General features: G+C 50.4%; 1 protein-coding gene across 4 annotated transcripts in view; it reads right to left on the bottom strand.

The window, feature by feature from the left end:
* The window catches only part of PLEKHA2 (pleckstrin homology domain containing A2), a 56,174-nt gene that overhangs the window by 27,097 nt on the left and 10,061 nt on the right, over positions 1-19,016 (bottom strand). For all 4 annotated transcript variants that reach the window (XM_057537145.1, XM_057537146.1, XM_057537148.1 and 1 more), the window contains exons 2-3: positions 17,766-17,929; positions 3,802-3,858 (exon numbers count right to left, since the gene is read on the bottom strand). In XM_057537145.1, coding sequence (XP_057393128.1) covers positions 3,802-3,858; positions 17,766-17,906 — 198 coding nt within the window. In that variant the 5' untranslated portion in view covers positions 17,907-17,929. The remainder of the gene's footprint in view (positions 1-3,801; positions 3,859-17,765; positions 17,930-19,016) is intronic.

Genomic DNA, 19,016 nt, shown 5'->3' with positions numbered 1-19,016 from the left:
ATGGTCCCGAAAAACATGAAGATTTATGCAAAGTTAAGCCCCCATATCCTGAGTACAGACATACACAATGCAAATTCCGTTACATCTTCAGCACTCCCAGGAACCGTGCGCTGGAGACTCATGACGTTGAGTCCTGGCCCCTGTGCCATCTTGTTCTCCTGGGGTTCAGACCCCAGAATTCAATCTGAACCACACTGTGTGCCTTTATCCTGTTTGCCTCTGATGCTCTGATCTGTCGGTGACTCGTGCGCTTCCTCCTTCAGCATCCGTGTTCCTGCAGGTCCTTGAGCCCATAGCTCCTATGCGTCCTGCCCTTGGTTCCTGTATAACCCTGACCGTCGCAGAACTGCCTCGGCCATCCCGGTCCTCAGTACCCACCTATCTCACGGCTGCCCTTCTACCTTTGCCTTTCAAATGGCAGTGAAAAGCTGGGTGCTTCGAGACTTTTCTCTGGCTTATTAGGAGACTTGCTCTTTCTCCCCGACACTGACAATTTATCATCAACAAGAGAGAGCACCACTGTGGACACTTTCGCCCTGGCTGGGTGACAAACAGGCCCACTCTGACCACAACTTATTACCAGCCTATCCGGGGAGAATGTGCTTATTACCGGAACCCAAGCTTTCAAAGAGATCGCCTGGTTTTTCATTTGTTTTTGTATGTTTATCCAGCGTTCAGTTGGGGGTACACCAATTACACGCATGCACGTCTATAATTTGCCTCATGGTGACCACAGAAGGATTATTTGGCAAAGCAGCTCTTGCTGAATGAACAGGACGTCAGTTCCAGGTCAGCCCCCATGGGCTGTTGAGCAAGGGTAAGACCCTCAACATCTCTGATCAGCTTCCCGATTGGCAAAGCCAGAGTGGAATGACTAGTCCCCTTCTTAGAGTCCGGGAATGACAAAAGAAGAAAACGAAGTCATAGCTACTGGTTGCTGTGCCCTCCAAGAGAAGGGCCAGGGTTGTGGGGGTCTCACTTACCATGAAGAGGTACAGCTCTGGCCTCCCCCCAGCAGAATCCCTGCCTCCTGGGAGGCATAACCCCACTCCTCCCACCTCTCCCGTCTGTTGGTCACCAGGACAGGCCGTGCAGCCTCCTTCACAAGAAGTGAAGGAACAGAGGCTCTTGAAGAAGCAGTGTGGCTGAGGCTGATGCTGGCCGCAGTTAAGTAGCTGCACGACAGTGGTTGACCGATGGGTCCTCGGTGAGAAGGCAGCGAGAGGCGGTCGGGATGCGAGGGAGGGACGGGCACGGGTCGCCCGCAGGGTGACGCAAGCGAGGCCGCCCCACAGCTCGACAGACTCTCAGGAACTTGCTCTTATCAGATCGCGCACAGACCACAGGAGCGGCAAAGTCGTGGGGCGCCGGGGCACTGCTAGCCCGCCCCACCCTGTCTGCCCTCGGCCGGAAGTGGAGCTGGGGCCCCTCTGGCAGAAGCAGCAGCAGCAGCAGGCCACGGTCTCGGAGCTCCGGTGCAGCTCGCGGCCTCCGTGTCCAGGGAGACCCTGCCCCACGAGGTGGCACCAAGAGCAGGGGAAGCGGCGGCCACCTACCCAGAGCAGTCGGAGGGGCTCTAAGCTGGGGTCTCTGGACCAGCTTCAGGGAGTCAAGGGGCCCTGAAGTCACAGGCAAAATCAGGGTGCGTGCACACATGCATGATTTACCTGGGAAATGAGACCACGCTTTTCATCGGACTTTAGAAAGGATCCCTGACACCCCGCCCCCGCAAAAGCCAGGAACACTGTTCCAGGAGGGTCTTCATTACAGTTAAGGAAGGGCCAGGCCCTGACAAAACGGAACGCGAGCTGGAGGTGGGACGGTGGGCCTGGCTGTGTGGAAGAGAAGGGCCCCCAGGCAAAGCGGGGAGGTGGGTAGCACCATAGGCCAGCAGCCATTTTTTTCTGGTTTGCCCAAGAATTGGTCCTGCCTCTGTCAACAGCCTGGACGACATCAAGTCAAGAACCTTTATCTCTGCTGGCCTCTCTGAAGGACCCCATCTTCCCAACACCAGCCTGCAAGAAGGAGCACCCCTGAACGGAGAGGGCACACAGATGCTCCGGCCGGGCTGCCACTGCCGGTTAAACGCTTTCCTCGGGGAGGGAACACCTAGGGGTTAACAAGAAGTAACCCGGAATGCTGAATTTGATACCAGCACCCGGCTACATGTTTTTCTGGGTAAACCCCTGCTTTCTGACATTGGGTCAGGCAGCAGTTAAAGGCTCTCCTCTCTGTGAAACCTGACCCAGTGGCAGCTGTGGGTTTTGCAAAACCCATCCAGTCCTGCCTCTCCCATCCATGAAGGGTAAAAGGCAGGACCACCCCTGCTAAATGACGGCAGCCTCCCAAGCTGAGAATTCTAGACACCCTCATCTGAGCTACGTTTATACATCACGATTCTGCAGGAGATTGTATTCACTCTTCTCCCATCAGGAAAAACAACGACGACAAAACCCTCTCAAACAGGAGAGGGATTGGAGTTTCATTAATATTGAGGTTCTCTGCTCCCCGCTCTCTGAATCCTCTTTTTCTGAACCTCCTAACGAAGTGACCTAATGAGCTCTCAGCAAGACAGGACAGAAGAGGGGAGGGCCCAGGCCTCTGACCGCTGGGCCGGGAGGCGGCCACATTCTAACCACAAGGCATGCAAATTGCCTGCTTCCACAGGCCCTTCCCCCTCCCCAGGTCCTTCCCTGCTCCCTCTAAGGCGCTCAGACACTGCCTGCAGCTTCTGCCTTGGCACCCGGCTGTGTCTGCCGGCCTCTGGCCTGCAGCCCCTGCAGCTGCTCCCACCTCCGGCCCAGCTGAGATGGAGGGCTGCCCAAGGACTCCCGAAGCCTGTTCCAAAAAGGAGCCAGGGGCCACTCAGATCAGGGCCTCATCCCCCTGAGGATGGGAGAACGTGGACAAGGAAGCCGAGGTCCCCAAGAGACTTGACGTGAGGGGTGTGTGGGGAGAGCGGGCCTTCCGGAAACTCGGTCCTGGCTGGGTGCCACCTGGCTCTCCTCACTGGACAGAGCTCCTCTTTCTAACGAGGCTCTAAATCTCCCGGCCTTTTTTTTTTTTTTATCACTGCTGCACCACAGTTCAGCGCTGGGGCCTGCTCCAGGGAGGGGCCGCTAAACAAAGCCGAATTCAGCAGCTACGTCTGGGCATCAGCAGCCAGCCCCAGGCCCCACCCAGGTCTCAGCACGGAAGAGGGGCTGCTCTCGCCCTGTCTGTGCAAACAGGACCAGGGAGCGGATGGACTGTCGGCCTGCCCGCCGGACCCTCCAGCCCTTATCTGGCCGCTGAGTGGCTTCCTGGCTCATCCGGGAACCTCCTCGGGGCGCTCGCAGCCTCCCCGCCACAGCGATCCCGTCCAGGTGATGCATAGAATCCCAGTGCAGCCCTCGCTCCTGGTGAGCCATGCCAGTGCAACCACACCATTTGGGAGGATCCTTTCCAGTCACCAGGGTTTTTGTTGTTGTGTCTGTGTTCCTTTTTGTCCCGATTACAAAAACGAAGTCACGTCCCACTCTTCGCCCCACCCCCCATCCCTCCTTCGCGGGAGCTGGCAGCATCACTGACTGCTGGGTGCCAGGACTGAGAGGCCGCAGGCCACCCTCCAAGAACCTGCTGACCACAGGCCACCCCGCCCCGGTCAGCCGCAAGCTTCCACGGGCCACCGTGAGGAAGGGGAGCACTTTATGGCCAAGCAACATCCCCAGATGCCAGTGCCCGAGGTGTGACGCTTCCTCTGGTTTACATCCTCAACCCACTCACGGACCATGAATCCCCAGAGCTCCAGGCCAACATTACCTTCGAGATGTAGGTCAGCTGCAAAGATCCGACGGCTCCTGCCCCAACTGCCAGGTTCTGAAAGACACATGTTTTGCGTTTTAAGAAGGATGCCATCTGAGGCAGCGAAGCACGACTAAGGGACAAAAGACCAAGATTCTGGTTCCGTTGATGCCACTTTCTGGCTTTGCAACCTTGAGCAAGTCACCCTACCTATTTCTTTTTTGATTTTGTATTTTATATTGGAATACAGTTGATTAACAGTGTTGTGTTAGTTTCAGGTGTACAGCAAAGTGATTCAGTTACACGTATACATGTATCTCTTCTTTTTCAAATTCTTTTCCCAATTAGGTTGTTACAGAGTATCGAGCAGAGTTCCCTGTGCTACACAGTAGGTCCTTGTTGGTTATCCTTTTTAAATATAGCAGTGTGTACCTGTCAGTCCCAGACTCCCTAACTATCCCTTTCCCCTACCCTTCCCCCCTGGTAACCATAAGTTCGTTCTCTAGTCCCTTACCTATTCTTCAGCTCACTTTCCTCGTCTGTAAAATAGTGATAATTCTTGCCGTGGGTATGTGGACTTAACACTTCCCTTGGCCTCATTTATTATAGAGAGGTATTCTAGTACAGTGGTTAAAACTGGGGGCTCCACCATTTGACTGTGAATAAGTTCCTTCACCGCTAAGCCTCAGTTTTCCCTTCTGTAAAAAGAGGGATAATAATGGTACCTACCTCACCAGACAGTTCTAAGGATGAGTTAATAGATTTACACCACCTGGAAGTGTCCCTGGTATGTAGATGACTCTGAACAAGTGTTAGCTATTTTATATATATATATATATATATATATATATATATATATATATATATATATATAATTCTTCAAATTCAAATTCTTTTCTTAACAAATAGGGTACAGGTTCACACAATATAGAAAAAAAAGAAAAGAGAAAACATATTTCAAAGGACACTTACGAGTACCAAATGGAATGATGTCTGTACACTATAAAACACTAAGTCAGTGCACTATTAAAACATCCAGAAACTCACAGGCACCTTGTCTGGCAATATTCTACCCTGGCACAATCTCTTTGGCTTTCTAACTTCTCCACTGTCAGAAATGAAGTGATGAAGACACACGGGCGGTAGCGTACCAAAAAAATGGCCAAGATGAGAAATCACAGCTGTGGAGTTTCTCATTTATAACTTGGCAAATCCAATCCACAGGGACCTGAGAACGTGTCCATAGCTCCTGGTGGCCTCTTAAACTGCTGCCAGAGGCCTCAAAGAATAACCTGGAAGCCCTCATTTTGAAGACCTGGGGTCTTCTCAAAGCAATAAACAGAGGCAAATCTAGGACAATGGGGATTTAGTAAACTTCCTAAAGGGTCAGTGGTGAAATGACCTGTCATTCCAGGAGACTGCCCTTAAGAAATACCTTAGGTGGCAGGGGAGTGTCCTTCTAGGCCCAATTACCTAAATTAACATGCATCACTTGAAGCAAAGGCAATGTGTGAAGTTTCCTATTCACAAGAAAATGGATGGGGATAAAACCACAACGAAAGGATTCTCAGAGCTCAAGAAATTTAGAGAGAAATCTAGAAAGGACAGCTCCCCCCTTTTGCAAATGAGGCCGTAAGTCTAAAAGCTGCTTTTGAGTAGTAGCTGATTTAGCATTTTGAATATGGACGATTAGATTTACACATTTGTTTTAACTACATAGTGATTGCATTTGGGGATTTTTTTGGTTTTTTTTAGAAAAATCTCTATTGGTTAACGACAGATAGGCCTTGTATCCCTAAATCAGAGCCCATAAAGGAACCACAGCACCCCAAAAGGCCAGTGAGCAGCTGACACTGCCCCGGAGGAGGCCGTGAACCACCCCAGGCCTCTGCTGGACACTGGGCACCTGGCCCTCCCCCAGCCCCCGTTCTGCACTTGGGGAAAGTGACTCATGAGTGAGGGGATTTGCTCAAAGTCACACAACTGGCTCGGGTCTCCTGACTTCCACGCTGATGCCCTAGACGCAGCACACTCTCCTTTCAAACCCTTGAGCGGCTGGAATTCCAGCTGAGACATTATCGCCCTAGGACCTCAGGCAAGTTTCTCTACCTATAAAATGGGGCTCATCCGCCCCGCCCCGTTTCCTAGGCTTGTCGTGAGAGTTGCGTAAGAATAAACAGCGCAAGCCCAGCAAAGGGCAGCTCCCATCCCCGACCCAGAGCGCTAATTACAAGACGCAGATGCCAAGTCTCAGGGCCACTCTTGCTCAACTTGCTCTCCTCACCCCAGACGGCAGCCTGAAGGCCTCCAGAGCCTTAGCCTGGATTACAAGCGATGAAGTGGGATTTGGGGAGCGACTCAGACACTAACCTGTGCGTCCTGCCAGATACGAGCTGATCCCATTCCAACGACTTCATCCCCCCTACCCTCCAGAGGGAGGGCAGCTCCACCCTCAGCCCCTGCCCCCCCCCCAGCTCGCCCGCTTCAGAGACAGGGCCACATCAGTCTCCCGGCCCGGCCACCCTGGGACGGGGGTGTCCCCACGCCCCTCACCACGGCCCACGCTCGGCCTGCCTGCTCCTAGGCTCACAGGCACCTCCCTCCACCATGAGGAGCCAGGAAAATCTGACGCATGTCTGAAAATGCAGCTTCCCTCCACCTTCCTCCCCACCCAGGGGGAAGTGAGTGACAGGAGAAAATAGCACCAAGATCACAGAGGCTCGATCCAGACGGATGGCTCAGCGTCCACTCCGATTGCTGGACCTCGGAGATGAATGACAACAGCTCGCTGCCAGGATGGCAGCCCGGGGCAGGCACTTCCCGGGCCAGGAAGAATGTGCCAGCTGCCTGAGCAGAGGGCTTCGCAGCCAGATGTCAGGGCAAGGACACCAGGAGCCAGCACCTGGGGAGGGCCAGGTGTCAGAGCCCCCGCAAGCACCGTCTCCCCCGGGGAAAGGATGGGAGGCCCTGCCTTCACAAAGCCTTGCTGTCCACCACCGCGGCCTGCCCTGCCCTCCCGCCCCCGCCTGAATTCGTGCCCGCCATCCTCCAACTCTGGTGCACATCAGCCTCTCCCGGGCAGCCTGTTTTAAAAGGCCCAGGCTCAAGCCTCACCCGAAAAAACACTGAATCAGAATCAAGTGGAATACGGTCAGAAAGCGCACATTCATTTTTCAAGCATCCCCTAAATAGGCCCACGTTTGAGAACACTGGTCTACATGACAAAATCTAGCCCTGGACTTTTTGTTGTTGTTTCTGGCCACACGGTGCGGCTTGCGGGATCTTAGTTCCCCGACCAGGGATCGAAACCGTGCCCCGCCCCTGCAGTAGAAGTGCGGAGTCCTAACCACTGGACCGCCAGGGAAGTCCCCAGCCCGGAGTTTTGTATTGGAGTGTATTTTACTGTGAGTTTAAGTCTCTTCTTGCTAGATTTTAAGCACTTTGAGGACATGAGTAGCATCTTATTCCTCTACCCAGGAGACAACTCGATTTTTAAATGAAAACACAATTTGCATGGTGGTTAAGTTCGCAAACCAGTCCTTAAGAGCCTGCTACCCTCATAGGATACTGGACAACCAGGACAGCTTCTCTCTACCACTGGCAAACACTGTGCCTTCGAGAAGACCTGTTCAAGCTCGAACTTGGCTGTCACTTGAGTCTGCAGTTCCCCTGTCCTGGGGCAGGAACTGGGTGCAGGGGGGAGCGAAAGGAAAGAGTCCCCAGTAGAAGGGAGTCAAGGACCTGGGGGAGGGAGTTGAGGAAGGGATTAGGGAGGGGCCAGCAGACGGGGAGCGGAGACAGAGGTTGGTGGGGAGGCTGCCTGTATGGATCACCTGGGGACATTTTCATACAAAGAATGCCCGTGCTTCATCCCAGGGTTTTAACACAAAGGGTAGGGCCCAGGCACCTGTATGTTTTTAAAGCTCGAAGGTGATTCCACCGTACGGCCAGGTCTCAGGCCCCCAGCTGCAGACTCTGGCTGGGCCTGCTGACTCTGCACTGGAGACCCAGCAGCGGGTGAGAGAGGCCAGTCACCCTGTCGTTGCACCATCACCAAGAGGGAAGAGGAAGACGCCAGGGCAGTGGGCAGAGAGGGGGAAAGGAGATCCCAGCACCGCGCTGGGTGTCTGTGAGTCAGGAGCAGCCTGTCCATTTCTGGGGCTTCTAAATTTTCTGGAACAACGTAGGGCACAGGGCACGTTCCTATTTAATGGCAGATGGTTTTAGGGAGACGTGGCCAACCCTTGCTTTCTGCTCAAGGGTTCTCCTGCCACCAAGGGCCTCAAGGGACCTCCCACTCCCTTGAGTGGGAAGCAGGGGGTTGCTTCTTTCCCATCACCAAGGAAGGAGCTGAGGTGCCCACAGAGATGTGACACACCTCCCAGGGGAAGCCTTTTTTCTAGAAGCAACATTGTTTCTTGAAAGAGAAAAATGTCCCCATCTTCTAGTGAGAGTAACAAGAACACAGAAATGACCAGAAGACCTATCTACAGATTCCTAAATTCATGGGATGTCAGAGCCAGAAGGTTCTGCGGCCGTCCCATCATTCACCGCGAGTCCTCTAAGCCTCACCTTGGGGAAATGACTTCCTCAAGGAGCCGAGTGAAGACAGACAGAGGTCCGAACTCCCAGAGTCAGTCGGGTGCTTTGGCAAAGCACAGCCCGAGAGAGGAAGGCGGAAACTGACAAATGTTTAGAGTCTGTTTGGCACCAAGGCTGCTGCACACTGTCAGTTCATCCTAACAACCCATTTCACAGGTGAGGAAACTCGGGATGGAGCAGGAGAAGCAAGTGCTCCGGGTCACATGGGTACTGGGTAGTCAGGCGAGGATTTGAACCCAGCCCTTCTTGATTCTCAAATACCATGCACTTGCCTTTAATACCAGGCCACCTCCTCTGAGACAGTCCTTCACATCTACCAGGACCTGCTCATTATCTAAGAGTTGATTATCACCGAAAGGTAAATACAAGAGCCGGACCAGCAGGGTTACACCAAGACGCCCTAAACAGTTGCCCAAACTGGGCAGGGCAAGAACTAGTCAAACTGGCTCTTGGGTGCCAACTCCAAAAGACCAGGATTCAGAGAGCGAGCAGGGAGAAGGAGAGATGCTGGGCCTTCTGACCTTCTCCTATGTGTCTCCTGGGTGCCCGGCAGGCAGTCAGGACCTTAAACTCAATAAGCCCACTCCTCACCCCTTTCCTCAACTCAGCCTCCAACACATTTGCCTCAAACTCAATCATCACGTCCCCTCCACCCTCTAAATGATTCCCTCCCCAACCTCCCCACGTCCATCAGCCGCTCCACATTCTCCCACAGTCAACCGGGTTACCACGCCTTCGACCGCTGAACTTCGCCCTTCGGTCAGTGACCAAGCCTGCCACCGTCTTCCTTCAATCGGCCTTTAGATCTATCTGTCCCTTCCTCTCTGTTCCCACTGCACCACCACCGTGCTGACACCCCAGGAAAATCCAGGACAAATTCCTCGCTGTCTTCCCCAATTCCAGGCCCTCCCACTTCCCTGTCCATCCTGATGTCACTGCCAGAACAAACGTTAACAAATAGCACCTCTGTAGCGCTTTAGAGTTTATCAAAGCACTCTCCCATTCATTACTTTATTTAATCTTCACAGCAACAATGTCAGAGGTAGAGAAAACAGAGGCTCAAAAAAAGGGGTGTTTCCAAATTAATGTGTTCATCAAGTTGTCCTGTGCTTGGCTGATATAACTAACAAGATAGATTCTGAAGCAAAATCTGATATGCAGCCCTTCTCGCAAACACACCATTGCCTGCTTTGCCTTAGAGACATTTTTTAAAATAATAAAATGGCATTCTTTTGTATATAAATAGATATATAACTATATAAAAATAGATGTATATAATAGATACACTAAACAAATGCTGAAGGTTACAATCTAAAGCAAAACTTAACGACAATATAACCGAAGACAAATTTTAAGAAAACTTAAAACAGTCATCACCATGGTTCTGCATTAGTAAAACCTCTGCTAAATTTCATAGCTTCCACCTCTTTAGCTGCTTGGACTTTAATATCCAGTAGTGCCAGCTATTAACGTGATTGTCCCAAAGTGCTTCTTAATTTTTACTTCTTTTTAATTTAAACAAAGTACATCTTGTTATAGAAACGAGAATCGCCCTAAAGAGTAAGATTACTATAGAAAGCTCATAAAACAAAACTACACTTACAGTATTTTATATTAACTCTCAGAAAGTCCATACAACATTTTAATACTAAAACCATTAATTTAATAATAATTTACCCTGAGCAGAATTTGCATTTTGATGAAGAAAAAAAAATCTGTTGCTCGAAATCTTCTATTTGGAGTTTTTTTCCCCAAAGGAATTCTGCATTCTACTCTAACCCAGTATGGACAAAAACAGGCCAGAAATTCCACTTAACCCTTGAAATCATGTGTCTCCAGGGATAGTTAATATACCAATTACATAAAATCCATGAATTAACAACACTTTGCCCCCAAAACTGACAAAGATCTGAAAGCTATCATGATGGTTATATGTGCTGAGAATATCTCTGGACAGACACACAAGAACCTGGAAACCCTGGCTGACTCTAGTTAGGGGACCTGTGATTGGGGGCCAGGAGTGGCAGGGAGAAACGTGTCACTAAATCAGCTTTCCCACATTTAGAATTTTTTACCATGTGTATGTATTGGCCATTTTTTAAAGAAAGTTATCTTCCTGCTTCTTGGCATTTTGACTTTCTTGGCAGGTTTAGCATATGATGCAAAAATCTTTTAAACATTGTTGGATTTCAGCCAAATTTTGCTCAAGGAGGTTTCTGATACAGAAAATGCAATTTTCAAAAAAATAGCAATTTTCACCCAGCCCTTAAGGCAAAACTACTGTCCATTCCATGTTACATGTTAATATCATTTTCTACCACTCTTCTGTATTCCTTCTACTAAAATGCAGCCAAATATCCATCTTTTTGTAATACAGCTGAAGCTCTTTGCCCCTTTCAGTGGAAAGAACGGCTTTCAGCTTTAAAAAAAAAAAAAAAAAAAAAAAAAGCAAAAAGCAAAGGGCTTTTATCGGGGCTCCAGCGTTACGAGGAGAAATGCTATCTTTTTGGATGTTACGAGGGTTCATAATTCACATCACGGCCTCTGTAAAGTAAGAGCATCTGAGTATTTATTGGCAAAAGAGAGAAAATACAATCTACAGAGTAAATCTGACAAGGACACCTATCTAGTGCAATACTGTTTTCATGCTTCTGTTTAGCCTTTGTTGGGGACTATATAATTTAGTCTCGCCATTACCTATCCACGTGGGCGTCACAGGAGTTGAACGTAAGCATCGCCGTGCTACTGAAACATAGTTGGTTACTCGGTCGGTAATAAAGTAGAGCAGGCTAATTAAGAAATTTCGCCTTTTCTGTCATGACAGGGACCAACATTAAATTAAATACACGTGCTGGCGCCGTAATATCACTGTGACGTTTGGCAGGAAATCCAGCCCACGGTTGTCTCTATTCAGGGATGAGCTGTGTGCTTGATGTTGTCAGCGGACTGATTTTTAAATGCATGAACCAAATCAGGGGCCACAGTCAACAGTATTGAAACTTTCCATTTATAGGGTCCTTTTTAGCTAATGGGTTTCATCCTCTATCTGTTTCGTGCCACCACTGCCTGGATTAAAAAAAAAAACCTTGATTTCATACTTTATCACATGGATTCAAAATTCCATCAGGCACTCAAGGCTGTACCTGGTCCACCACGCTGACCCCCGACACGCACCCACCACCATCCCGCCAGCGGACATGCCGCTGGCCTCCTAAATCTGCCGTTTTGCTGCAGCTCTGCTTCCAAGGGCTGTCCTCAGGTTACTGTATCCATTCCATCCCCCTGCGTAGAGCCAGGACCATGACCGTCCACAGTGCAGTGTGCGTGCGAAGCCAGCTCCCTTGGGACCACTCTTGGGCCTGACTCACGGCAGGTCCCCTGGGGCATCTGGCTAAGCGTTTGCCGACTTCGGCCTGAGCTCAGACCCTCGTCGGGCTCCCTCCCCTTCCCTGTCCTGCTTCCCAGTTCTCTCCTTAATAAAGAACTTTCCACAGATCCTTGTCTCGGTGAGTCCTGGTCTCAGGGTCTCCTTCTGGGGAACTGGAGCCTGAACACGCTCCAAGCAGGCGAGCTCGCCTTCCCTCCTGGGCGCTGCCTCTGTCCCATAGTGATGCTGCTTCCCTCGCAGGTGCCCTCCTGTCCCCTTGCGCTGTGCTTAGGACAAGGCGCCTAACAGTCAAGTGAGATACTAAAAGTGAGAACACTTCAAACCTGTAAAATGCACTATAAACGTGAATCGCTTGTTGCAATAATGACTCTAACCTCGCTCACCCTTGCAGACCTGGATCTAAGCCACCCCTCTTTGAAGGGGTGCCCTGCAGCTCTCCCTGCCGCAATTTTATCTAATCCTCTATATCCTCACTTACAGTGCAAGCTCCATGAAGGCCCAGACGTTGTCTTATGCACTGTTGCAGCCTCAGCATCTAGGCTGGTGCCTGGCACATGGGGCATATTTAGCAAACATGTGTTAAATAACGATGCTGAATTCAAAGGTCTTGCTCTAGTCTCAGCCCCTTGGGAAACAGAAGGGCGAAAAGCCGGGTTAAGGATCACCCAAAGTGCCTACGATGACAAGCCTAACGTACAAAACAACTCAGTGGCAGAGCCAGGACCTGATCCTTGATCTCTTGTCTCCCAGGCCTGGGACCGTTCCATCTGAGACCCCACCTCCAGGCCCTACATCTTCCCTGGACCGCAGGGGAAAACTGCAACCCCTTCTCCTTCACCCAAACTATTGGCATCTGGGCTGTTCACTTTAATGATACACTACCTTGTTATAAAGACGGACTGGGTGACTTCCTTGGTGGCGCAGTGGTTAAGAATCCGCCTGCCAATGCAGGGGACACGGGTTCGATTCCCTGGCCCGGGAAGATCCCACATGCCGCGGAGCAACTAAGCCCGTGCGCCACAACTACCGAGCCTGCGCTCTAGAGCCTGTGAGCCACAACTACTGAAGCCCGTGCGTCTAGAGCCCATGCTCTGCAACAGAGTAGCCTCCGCTCTCTGCAACTAGAGAAAGCCCGTGTGCAGCAACGAAGACCCAATGCAGCCATAAATAAATAAATAAATAAATAAAATTAAAAAAAATTTTTTTAAATAATAAATAAAGACGGACTGGGATTTTTAGCACTGTAGGGGTTTTTTTTTGCTTTTTGTTTTTGTTGTTGCTGTTTACCAATAAATTTATTTTATTTCTTTTTATTGAAGTACAGTTGATTTACACTGTTGTGTTAATTTCTGTTGTACAGCAAAGTGATTCAGTTATACGTATATATATATATATATATATATATATATATATATATATATACATTCGTTTTTTTAATATATTCTTTTCCATTGTGGTTTATCACAGGATACTGAATACAGTTCTCTGGGCTACACAGTAGGACCTTGTTGTTTATCCATTCTCTATATAAAAGCTTACATCTGCTAATCCCAAACTCCCACTCCATCCCTCCCCTGCCCCCCTCCCTCCTCAGCAACCACTAGCACTGTAGTTTTATGTGTGCTGTTTTCATCTCCCCAACTAAACCTGAAGCTTCCTGGTGGCAAAGACCTCTCTGAACTCCCCTCCACACCGTCTTCAGGACCCTGCACAGGACGGAGCACACATATCCGTTGGAGGAAAGAGGCGGACAAAGATGAAGCGTGCAGACGCTGAAGTCAGACAGACCTGGCTCCAGTGCCCGCTCGCACTTACCACCTGCATGGCCTTGAACAAAGCCGCGGACCATCTCTGCACCTTGCAGAGAGAGTGAGAGAGCCCCCGGGCCCCAGGATTACTGGGAGGACCTAATGAGATAACACATGCCAAGCATTCCGCACAATGGCTGGTATATGGCAACCACTCGGTAAGTATAACCTGCAGTTAGTAATACTAGTAGCAGTGGTAGTAAAAGCAGGCTCCCAAACACCGACTTCCAAGTGGTTTAAGCAGGCAAAGACCAAAGACCTGAGTTCAGAAAAAATCTTGCTTATTAATGCCTATTAAATACCTAAACTATTATATCAGGTGTCTCCTTTTCCTTATACACTTAAGATGTTCAGTAACTACACACAGTCCCCAATGTCCTTCTCCACAGGGAAAGGCCAACCCCCCCTCCCCCCGCAGTTTGCTTTTCTGGGTCACCTCCCATCCATCTCCTCCTGACTCCTGGCTCCCTGCTTCGCCCCACTTTGCAGAGATTGCATTGGGTGTAGACTCCATCCCCAGTCCCAGGTAGAGCAGTGCTGGACACTTTGCATTTCACAAAGGCATCCCTTCTGATAGCCTCATTCATTCATTCAATGAGCTCACATTTATCAAATGCTGGACACTTGGATCAAAAGCCAGATGAGCGGGCTTCCCTGGTGGTGCAGTGGTTGAGAATCCGCCTGCCAATGCAGGGAACACGGGTTCGAGCCCTGGTTTGGGAAGATCCCACATGCCGCGGAGCAGCTAGGCCCGTGAGCCACAACTACTGAGCCTGCGCGTCTGGAGCCTGTGCTCCGCAACAAGAGAGGCCACGACAGTGAGAGGCCCGCGCACCGCGATGAAGAGTGGCCCCCGCTTGCTGCAACTGGAGAAAGCCCTCGCACAGAAACGAAGACCCAACACAGTCATAAAATAAATAAATAAATAAAATTAAAAAAAAAAAAAAGCCAGATGAGCACCTGCCCTCTAGGACCTCCCAGCCCTGCGAGTCCCCCAGCTTCTCTTTCTTAATCACAGACTCACCTTTGAGAGCTCTCCTTCCTCCCAAGCAGCATTAGGATGACTGTCTCATTCTCAGTAATAATAGCAGGCGAGCTGGATTCAGATGGCCAGGGTTAGAATACCGGCTCGGTCACTTTTTTATGACAAAACCATGGGCAAATTTCTTTCCCTCTCTGCCTCACCCACCTCACCTTTAGAATGAGGATAATGATGCCTACCAACTAGACCTGTCGGAATGAAATGAAAACCCAATGAGCCTATATGGGATAAGAACCTAAAACAAGAGTGGATATATGCATATGTATAACTGATTCACTTTGCTATACACCTGAAACTAACACAACATTGTAAATCAACTATATTCCAATAAAAATTAAATAAATAAATAAAAAATATAAGAGAGTGGGATAATAAAAACATTTTTCTAAATGTTTTATTTAGAAAAAGTGAAAAAGTCTTAAAGTTAGATTGTTTTTTTTTTAATAAATTTATTTATTTATTTAATTTTGGCTGCATTGGGTCTTCGTTGCTGCATGTGGGCTTTCTCTGGTTGTGGTGAATGGGGGCTACTCTTCATTGCAGTGCACGGGCTTCTCACTGAGGTGGCTTCTCTTGTTTCAGAGCACGGGTTCTAGGCGCGCGGGCTTCAGTAGTTGTGGCACATGGGCTCAGCAGTTGTGGCTCGTGGGCTCTAGAGCGCAGGCTCAGTAGTTGTGGCGCACGGGCTTAGTTGCTGCGTGGCATGGGGGATCTTCCCGGACCAGGGATCGAACCCGTGTCCCCTGCATTGGCAGGCCGGTTCTTAACCACTGCGCCACCAGGGAAGTCCCAAGTTAGAGTAATTGTATCCAAAATGCCTACTAACTGTTATGCAGTAAAATCATTTATATACTCAAAAAAAAAAAAACAATGAAGTCTTTAGAACAGTGCGTGGCACATAGTAATAAATGCTCACTGATACCATTTTACAACTTACAAAAAAGATCTACCCTTTAGTTGGAACAGCTGTTTGGTGTTAACACAACAAAGAGCTAAGCTAACCACTGAAGAAGAAGAAGTAAAATGTTCTGAACTATTGCTATGTCACAGCAAGACTCTCCTTTTTTAGGCATCTGCCAAGCCAGCTAAAACCTCTGCTTCCAGGGAAAATGTAAAGAATCTCGAGCAGGGACCACAAGTTCTATTTGTAACTCAAACTCAAAGAAGGCTCTAGAACAAAGAGCATCCTGACAGCTCAGGGGGCAGAGAGGTGCAGGAGGCTGCCCTGGGCAGGGTGTGACCTGCTGCAGAGGCTGACCCCAGAGATCCCAGCAAGGCGGCCCGAGGCACAGCGTCCGAGGGAAGTGCAGGTTCTGGAACCAAGGGACAGCCAAATCAGAGGGCAGGACACAGCAAGGGAAATCCCTAGCACTGGCAACAGTTGAGATCCGAGATGGTGGCAATGTGGTCCTGGGTGATCCATCACCAACAGCAAGATTCTCGGCCTGTAGCCCAGGGCGTGAAGGAGGGTCCACTCTCAGGGGAGGGAGCTGGCAACAGCTGGGCAGGATTCCCCAAGCATGTGAATTTCAGTTAACAACAGTCCTGGCAGGAAGCACGGCACTAAGCAGGTAAATCAGGACAAAAATCCATTCGAAACACCTGAGCTAATAAGGCAGGTGAGCAGGAGAAGGTACACAAAGGGAGAAAAGGGAAAAGATTAGACCCAGAGACCCCGGCCTGGGGCTCAGCCCTGGCCCATCAGAAGCCAAGTGTACTGGCAACAAAGACTTGATTCCAATCCCTCCAACGGTGGGAAGGCAGCACCTTAAATGCTACTTCCTTTCATAGTAGATGTGTTGACCCAGCTGTGGGCACCCGTGCAGAGCAATGGAGGGAAAATGATGCAGCAGAGCCCAAAGGCAAACCCAAGACCAAAACATCGTAAGAGGCGAGCATTCCAGGTACGTCAAGGATGGGAGTGTCTGCGTGTAGGTTTCACTCTGCATGCTCAGCACATTAAATGAAAGTCGCCCACAGAAGGGTTTACCAGGGATGTGGGGTGAAACATGGGGCTTCTATTTAGGGTTAAGTCTTTCCCAGAGAAGGCGATTAGTGGCAGTGACCTGAGTACGTTGTCTGTATTTATAGCATTTTCTCTCAGCCATCAAATCCAGAGGACAAATGCCAAAGGCCTCTAGAGGGTGAGTACCCGGATTTTTTCCACTTCACCTCTTAAAGCAAAACCCCTCCCCTAACACTCAGACTCTCCTCTGCCCAAGTCTCTGAACGAGAGCCAGCTCTCAGCCCACACACCCCTTCCCGCCCCAACAGGGCCGTGATCCACGACCCTGCTGGGTCCAGAGGCCATGCCAGGCCTTGGGGCGGGAAGGGGTGTGGGACCCACCAGACTGCTCCAGGGAAGCAGGAAAGGAAGAGCGAACCACACTCACAGCGCCAGAAAAGAAGACCTGAGATCCCAAATCAGGAGCAGAGCAACTTTTTCCCAGACTGGTGATGACTCAAGGGATTCCCGGGCACAGCAATAAAGCCTCGGGGGCCATCTTCGTGCCTGATGCCCCAAAACGCTAAGTGAGTCACCCCGTTCTGCTGCGTCCTTGCCAAAGTCAACTCCAATGTGAGCCTCAGTTTCTCGTCTGTCACAAACTGGGTGGCCCCAAAGTCACCTCCCACCCAGGATCCTATGACTGCCTGAGCAGGAGACCAAACAGGTCCAACCTTTGTCCAGTTCAGGGAACCAGGTCAATTCTCTGCTGAGTAGGAGCCCCAGACTGGAAGAGCAGGAGTGGTCACGAGGCTGCACTCCTGACAGAGGTAAGAGGAAGCAAGCCATGCCTCAGAGCCTGCATCCGGCCCAGCCAGCCTCTGCCGGACTTTTGCAAGTGTTAAATTCCTAGGCCTGAGAAAAGACACCAGATCCCCCGGGGCAGGAGAGAGATGAGCTTCCTCCTCCTCCAGCTAAGACCTGGGATGGTTTCCTGTGCATGTGTGTATGCGTGTGTGTGTGTGTGTGTGTGTGTGTGCGCGTGCGCGCGTGTGCCTTTGTGGGGTTTTTCCCTCCCTCCTGACCAGCAGGTTGTGCTGCCCATGAGAGAAGAAGCCCTTGAGGCTAACCCTGTGTGCATCCCCCCAGCAATGATGGGCGGCCGGCCGCCCTGCCCCTTCCCATACCATCTCTTACCTGCGGGTTGTCCATGTACCAGAGAAGGCAGTTGGCCTGCGTGTCCAGAATAAAGTACCTCCGCAGAAACTTGCCGCTGTTCTCATTCTCCTCGATGTCCAGGAACCCACAGATTCGGTTCTGCCGATCCACATAAGGCATTCCTGGGCTCTGCTCACATTACCCTGTGTGGCAGGAGGGAGGGAGGGGCCATGAGAAGGAGAGTAAAGCGGGTGCCTCACTCCGGCCTGACTCCCCTCTGCCAGAAGGGAGGCTAGCACCCTCTCCCACTGGTGTCCTTCCCCAGGGCCCCAGATGTCCCACCCCAACCAGACCCTGGAAACTTCTGTCAACTCTGTTCCATGAACAGTCACCAAAATCCATTAATTCAACTAACCTTCCTGAGGCTCCACTACGTGCCAAGCAGAGTGCTAGGCAACTTTACATGCGTGGAAGATGTGAGTCTAGACTCTGGGTCAGGGGCCTGGGTTCAAATCCCAGTTCTGGCCACTTACTGATGTTTGTGTGACCACAAACTGTTTAACCTTTCCATGCCTCAGTTTCTGCATCTGTAAAATGGGGATAATAATAGGACCTACACCAGATTTTGGTGAGAATTAAGTACGTGGCAGACATAAAGCATTCATAAACACTAGGTATTATTATCACTCTTCAGAAAAGCCTTGTAAAGTAAGTTATAACCCAATTTTATACGTAAAGAAACAATTGCAGAAAGGACTTAAGCTCCAGTGCAAACACCTGGATAAACTCTGCCGAGAATTCAGGTGTGAAGAGCAGCCCCTGCAGCTCCATGAAGGTACCAAGGAATCAAATCCGAGGGGTTCCTGGGGCCTGGGGCAGGGCCACACCCCTCAGCCCCAGGATCACTTCCTTCACTTTGCCGTTTCCCAGAAGCCACTTGTAATCGAAGGAATGAGGGAGCAGAAGAAAGCCCAACCCTGAACACTTTCCTGATTGCAGAAGAGGGTCCGGCGATTTGAAACAATCCGCACCCTCAGACGGGCCTCCCCTCTCCTGGCTCCCTTCTGTCTGTCTGAAGAGCCAAAGGAAAAGGCAGGAGCTCTGTTCTCCCCAAGAGGAAAAGCACCCTCCAACAGGCAGCTACACCCCACCTGGACGCACAATGCACTGCAGAAGTGGGACACGGTGCCCAAGGGTTAGAAAACCCCACGTGACAGTCAGACCTTCAAGGACAGACGCCACCCACCCCACCCACCCCTGGTCCTGCTTGGCTCCAACAAAGCAAAAATT

Source organism: Balaenoptera acutorostrata, chromosome 21, assembly GCF_949987535.1.
Source record: "Balaenoptera acutorostrata chromosome 21, mBalAcu1.1, whole genome shotgun sequence".
Lineage (NCBI taxonomy): Eukaryota > Metazoa > Chordata > Mammalia > Artiodactyla > Balaenopteridae > Balaenoptera > Balaenoptera acutorostrata.
Note: the sequence above shows the minus strand (reverse complement) of the source record. Positions and strands in the feature narration are given on the sequence as shown.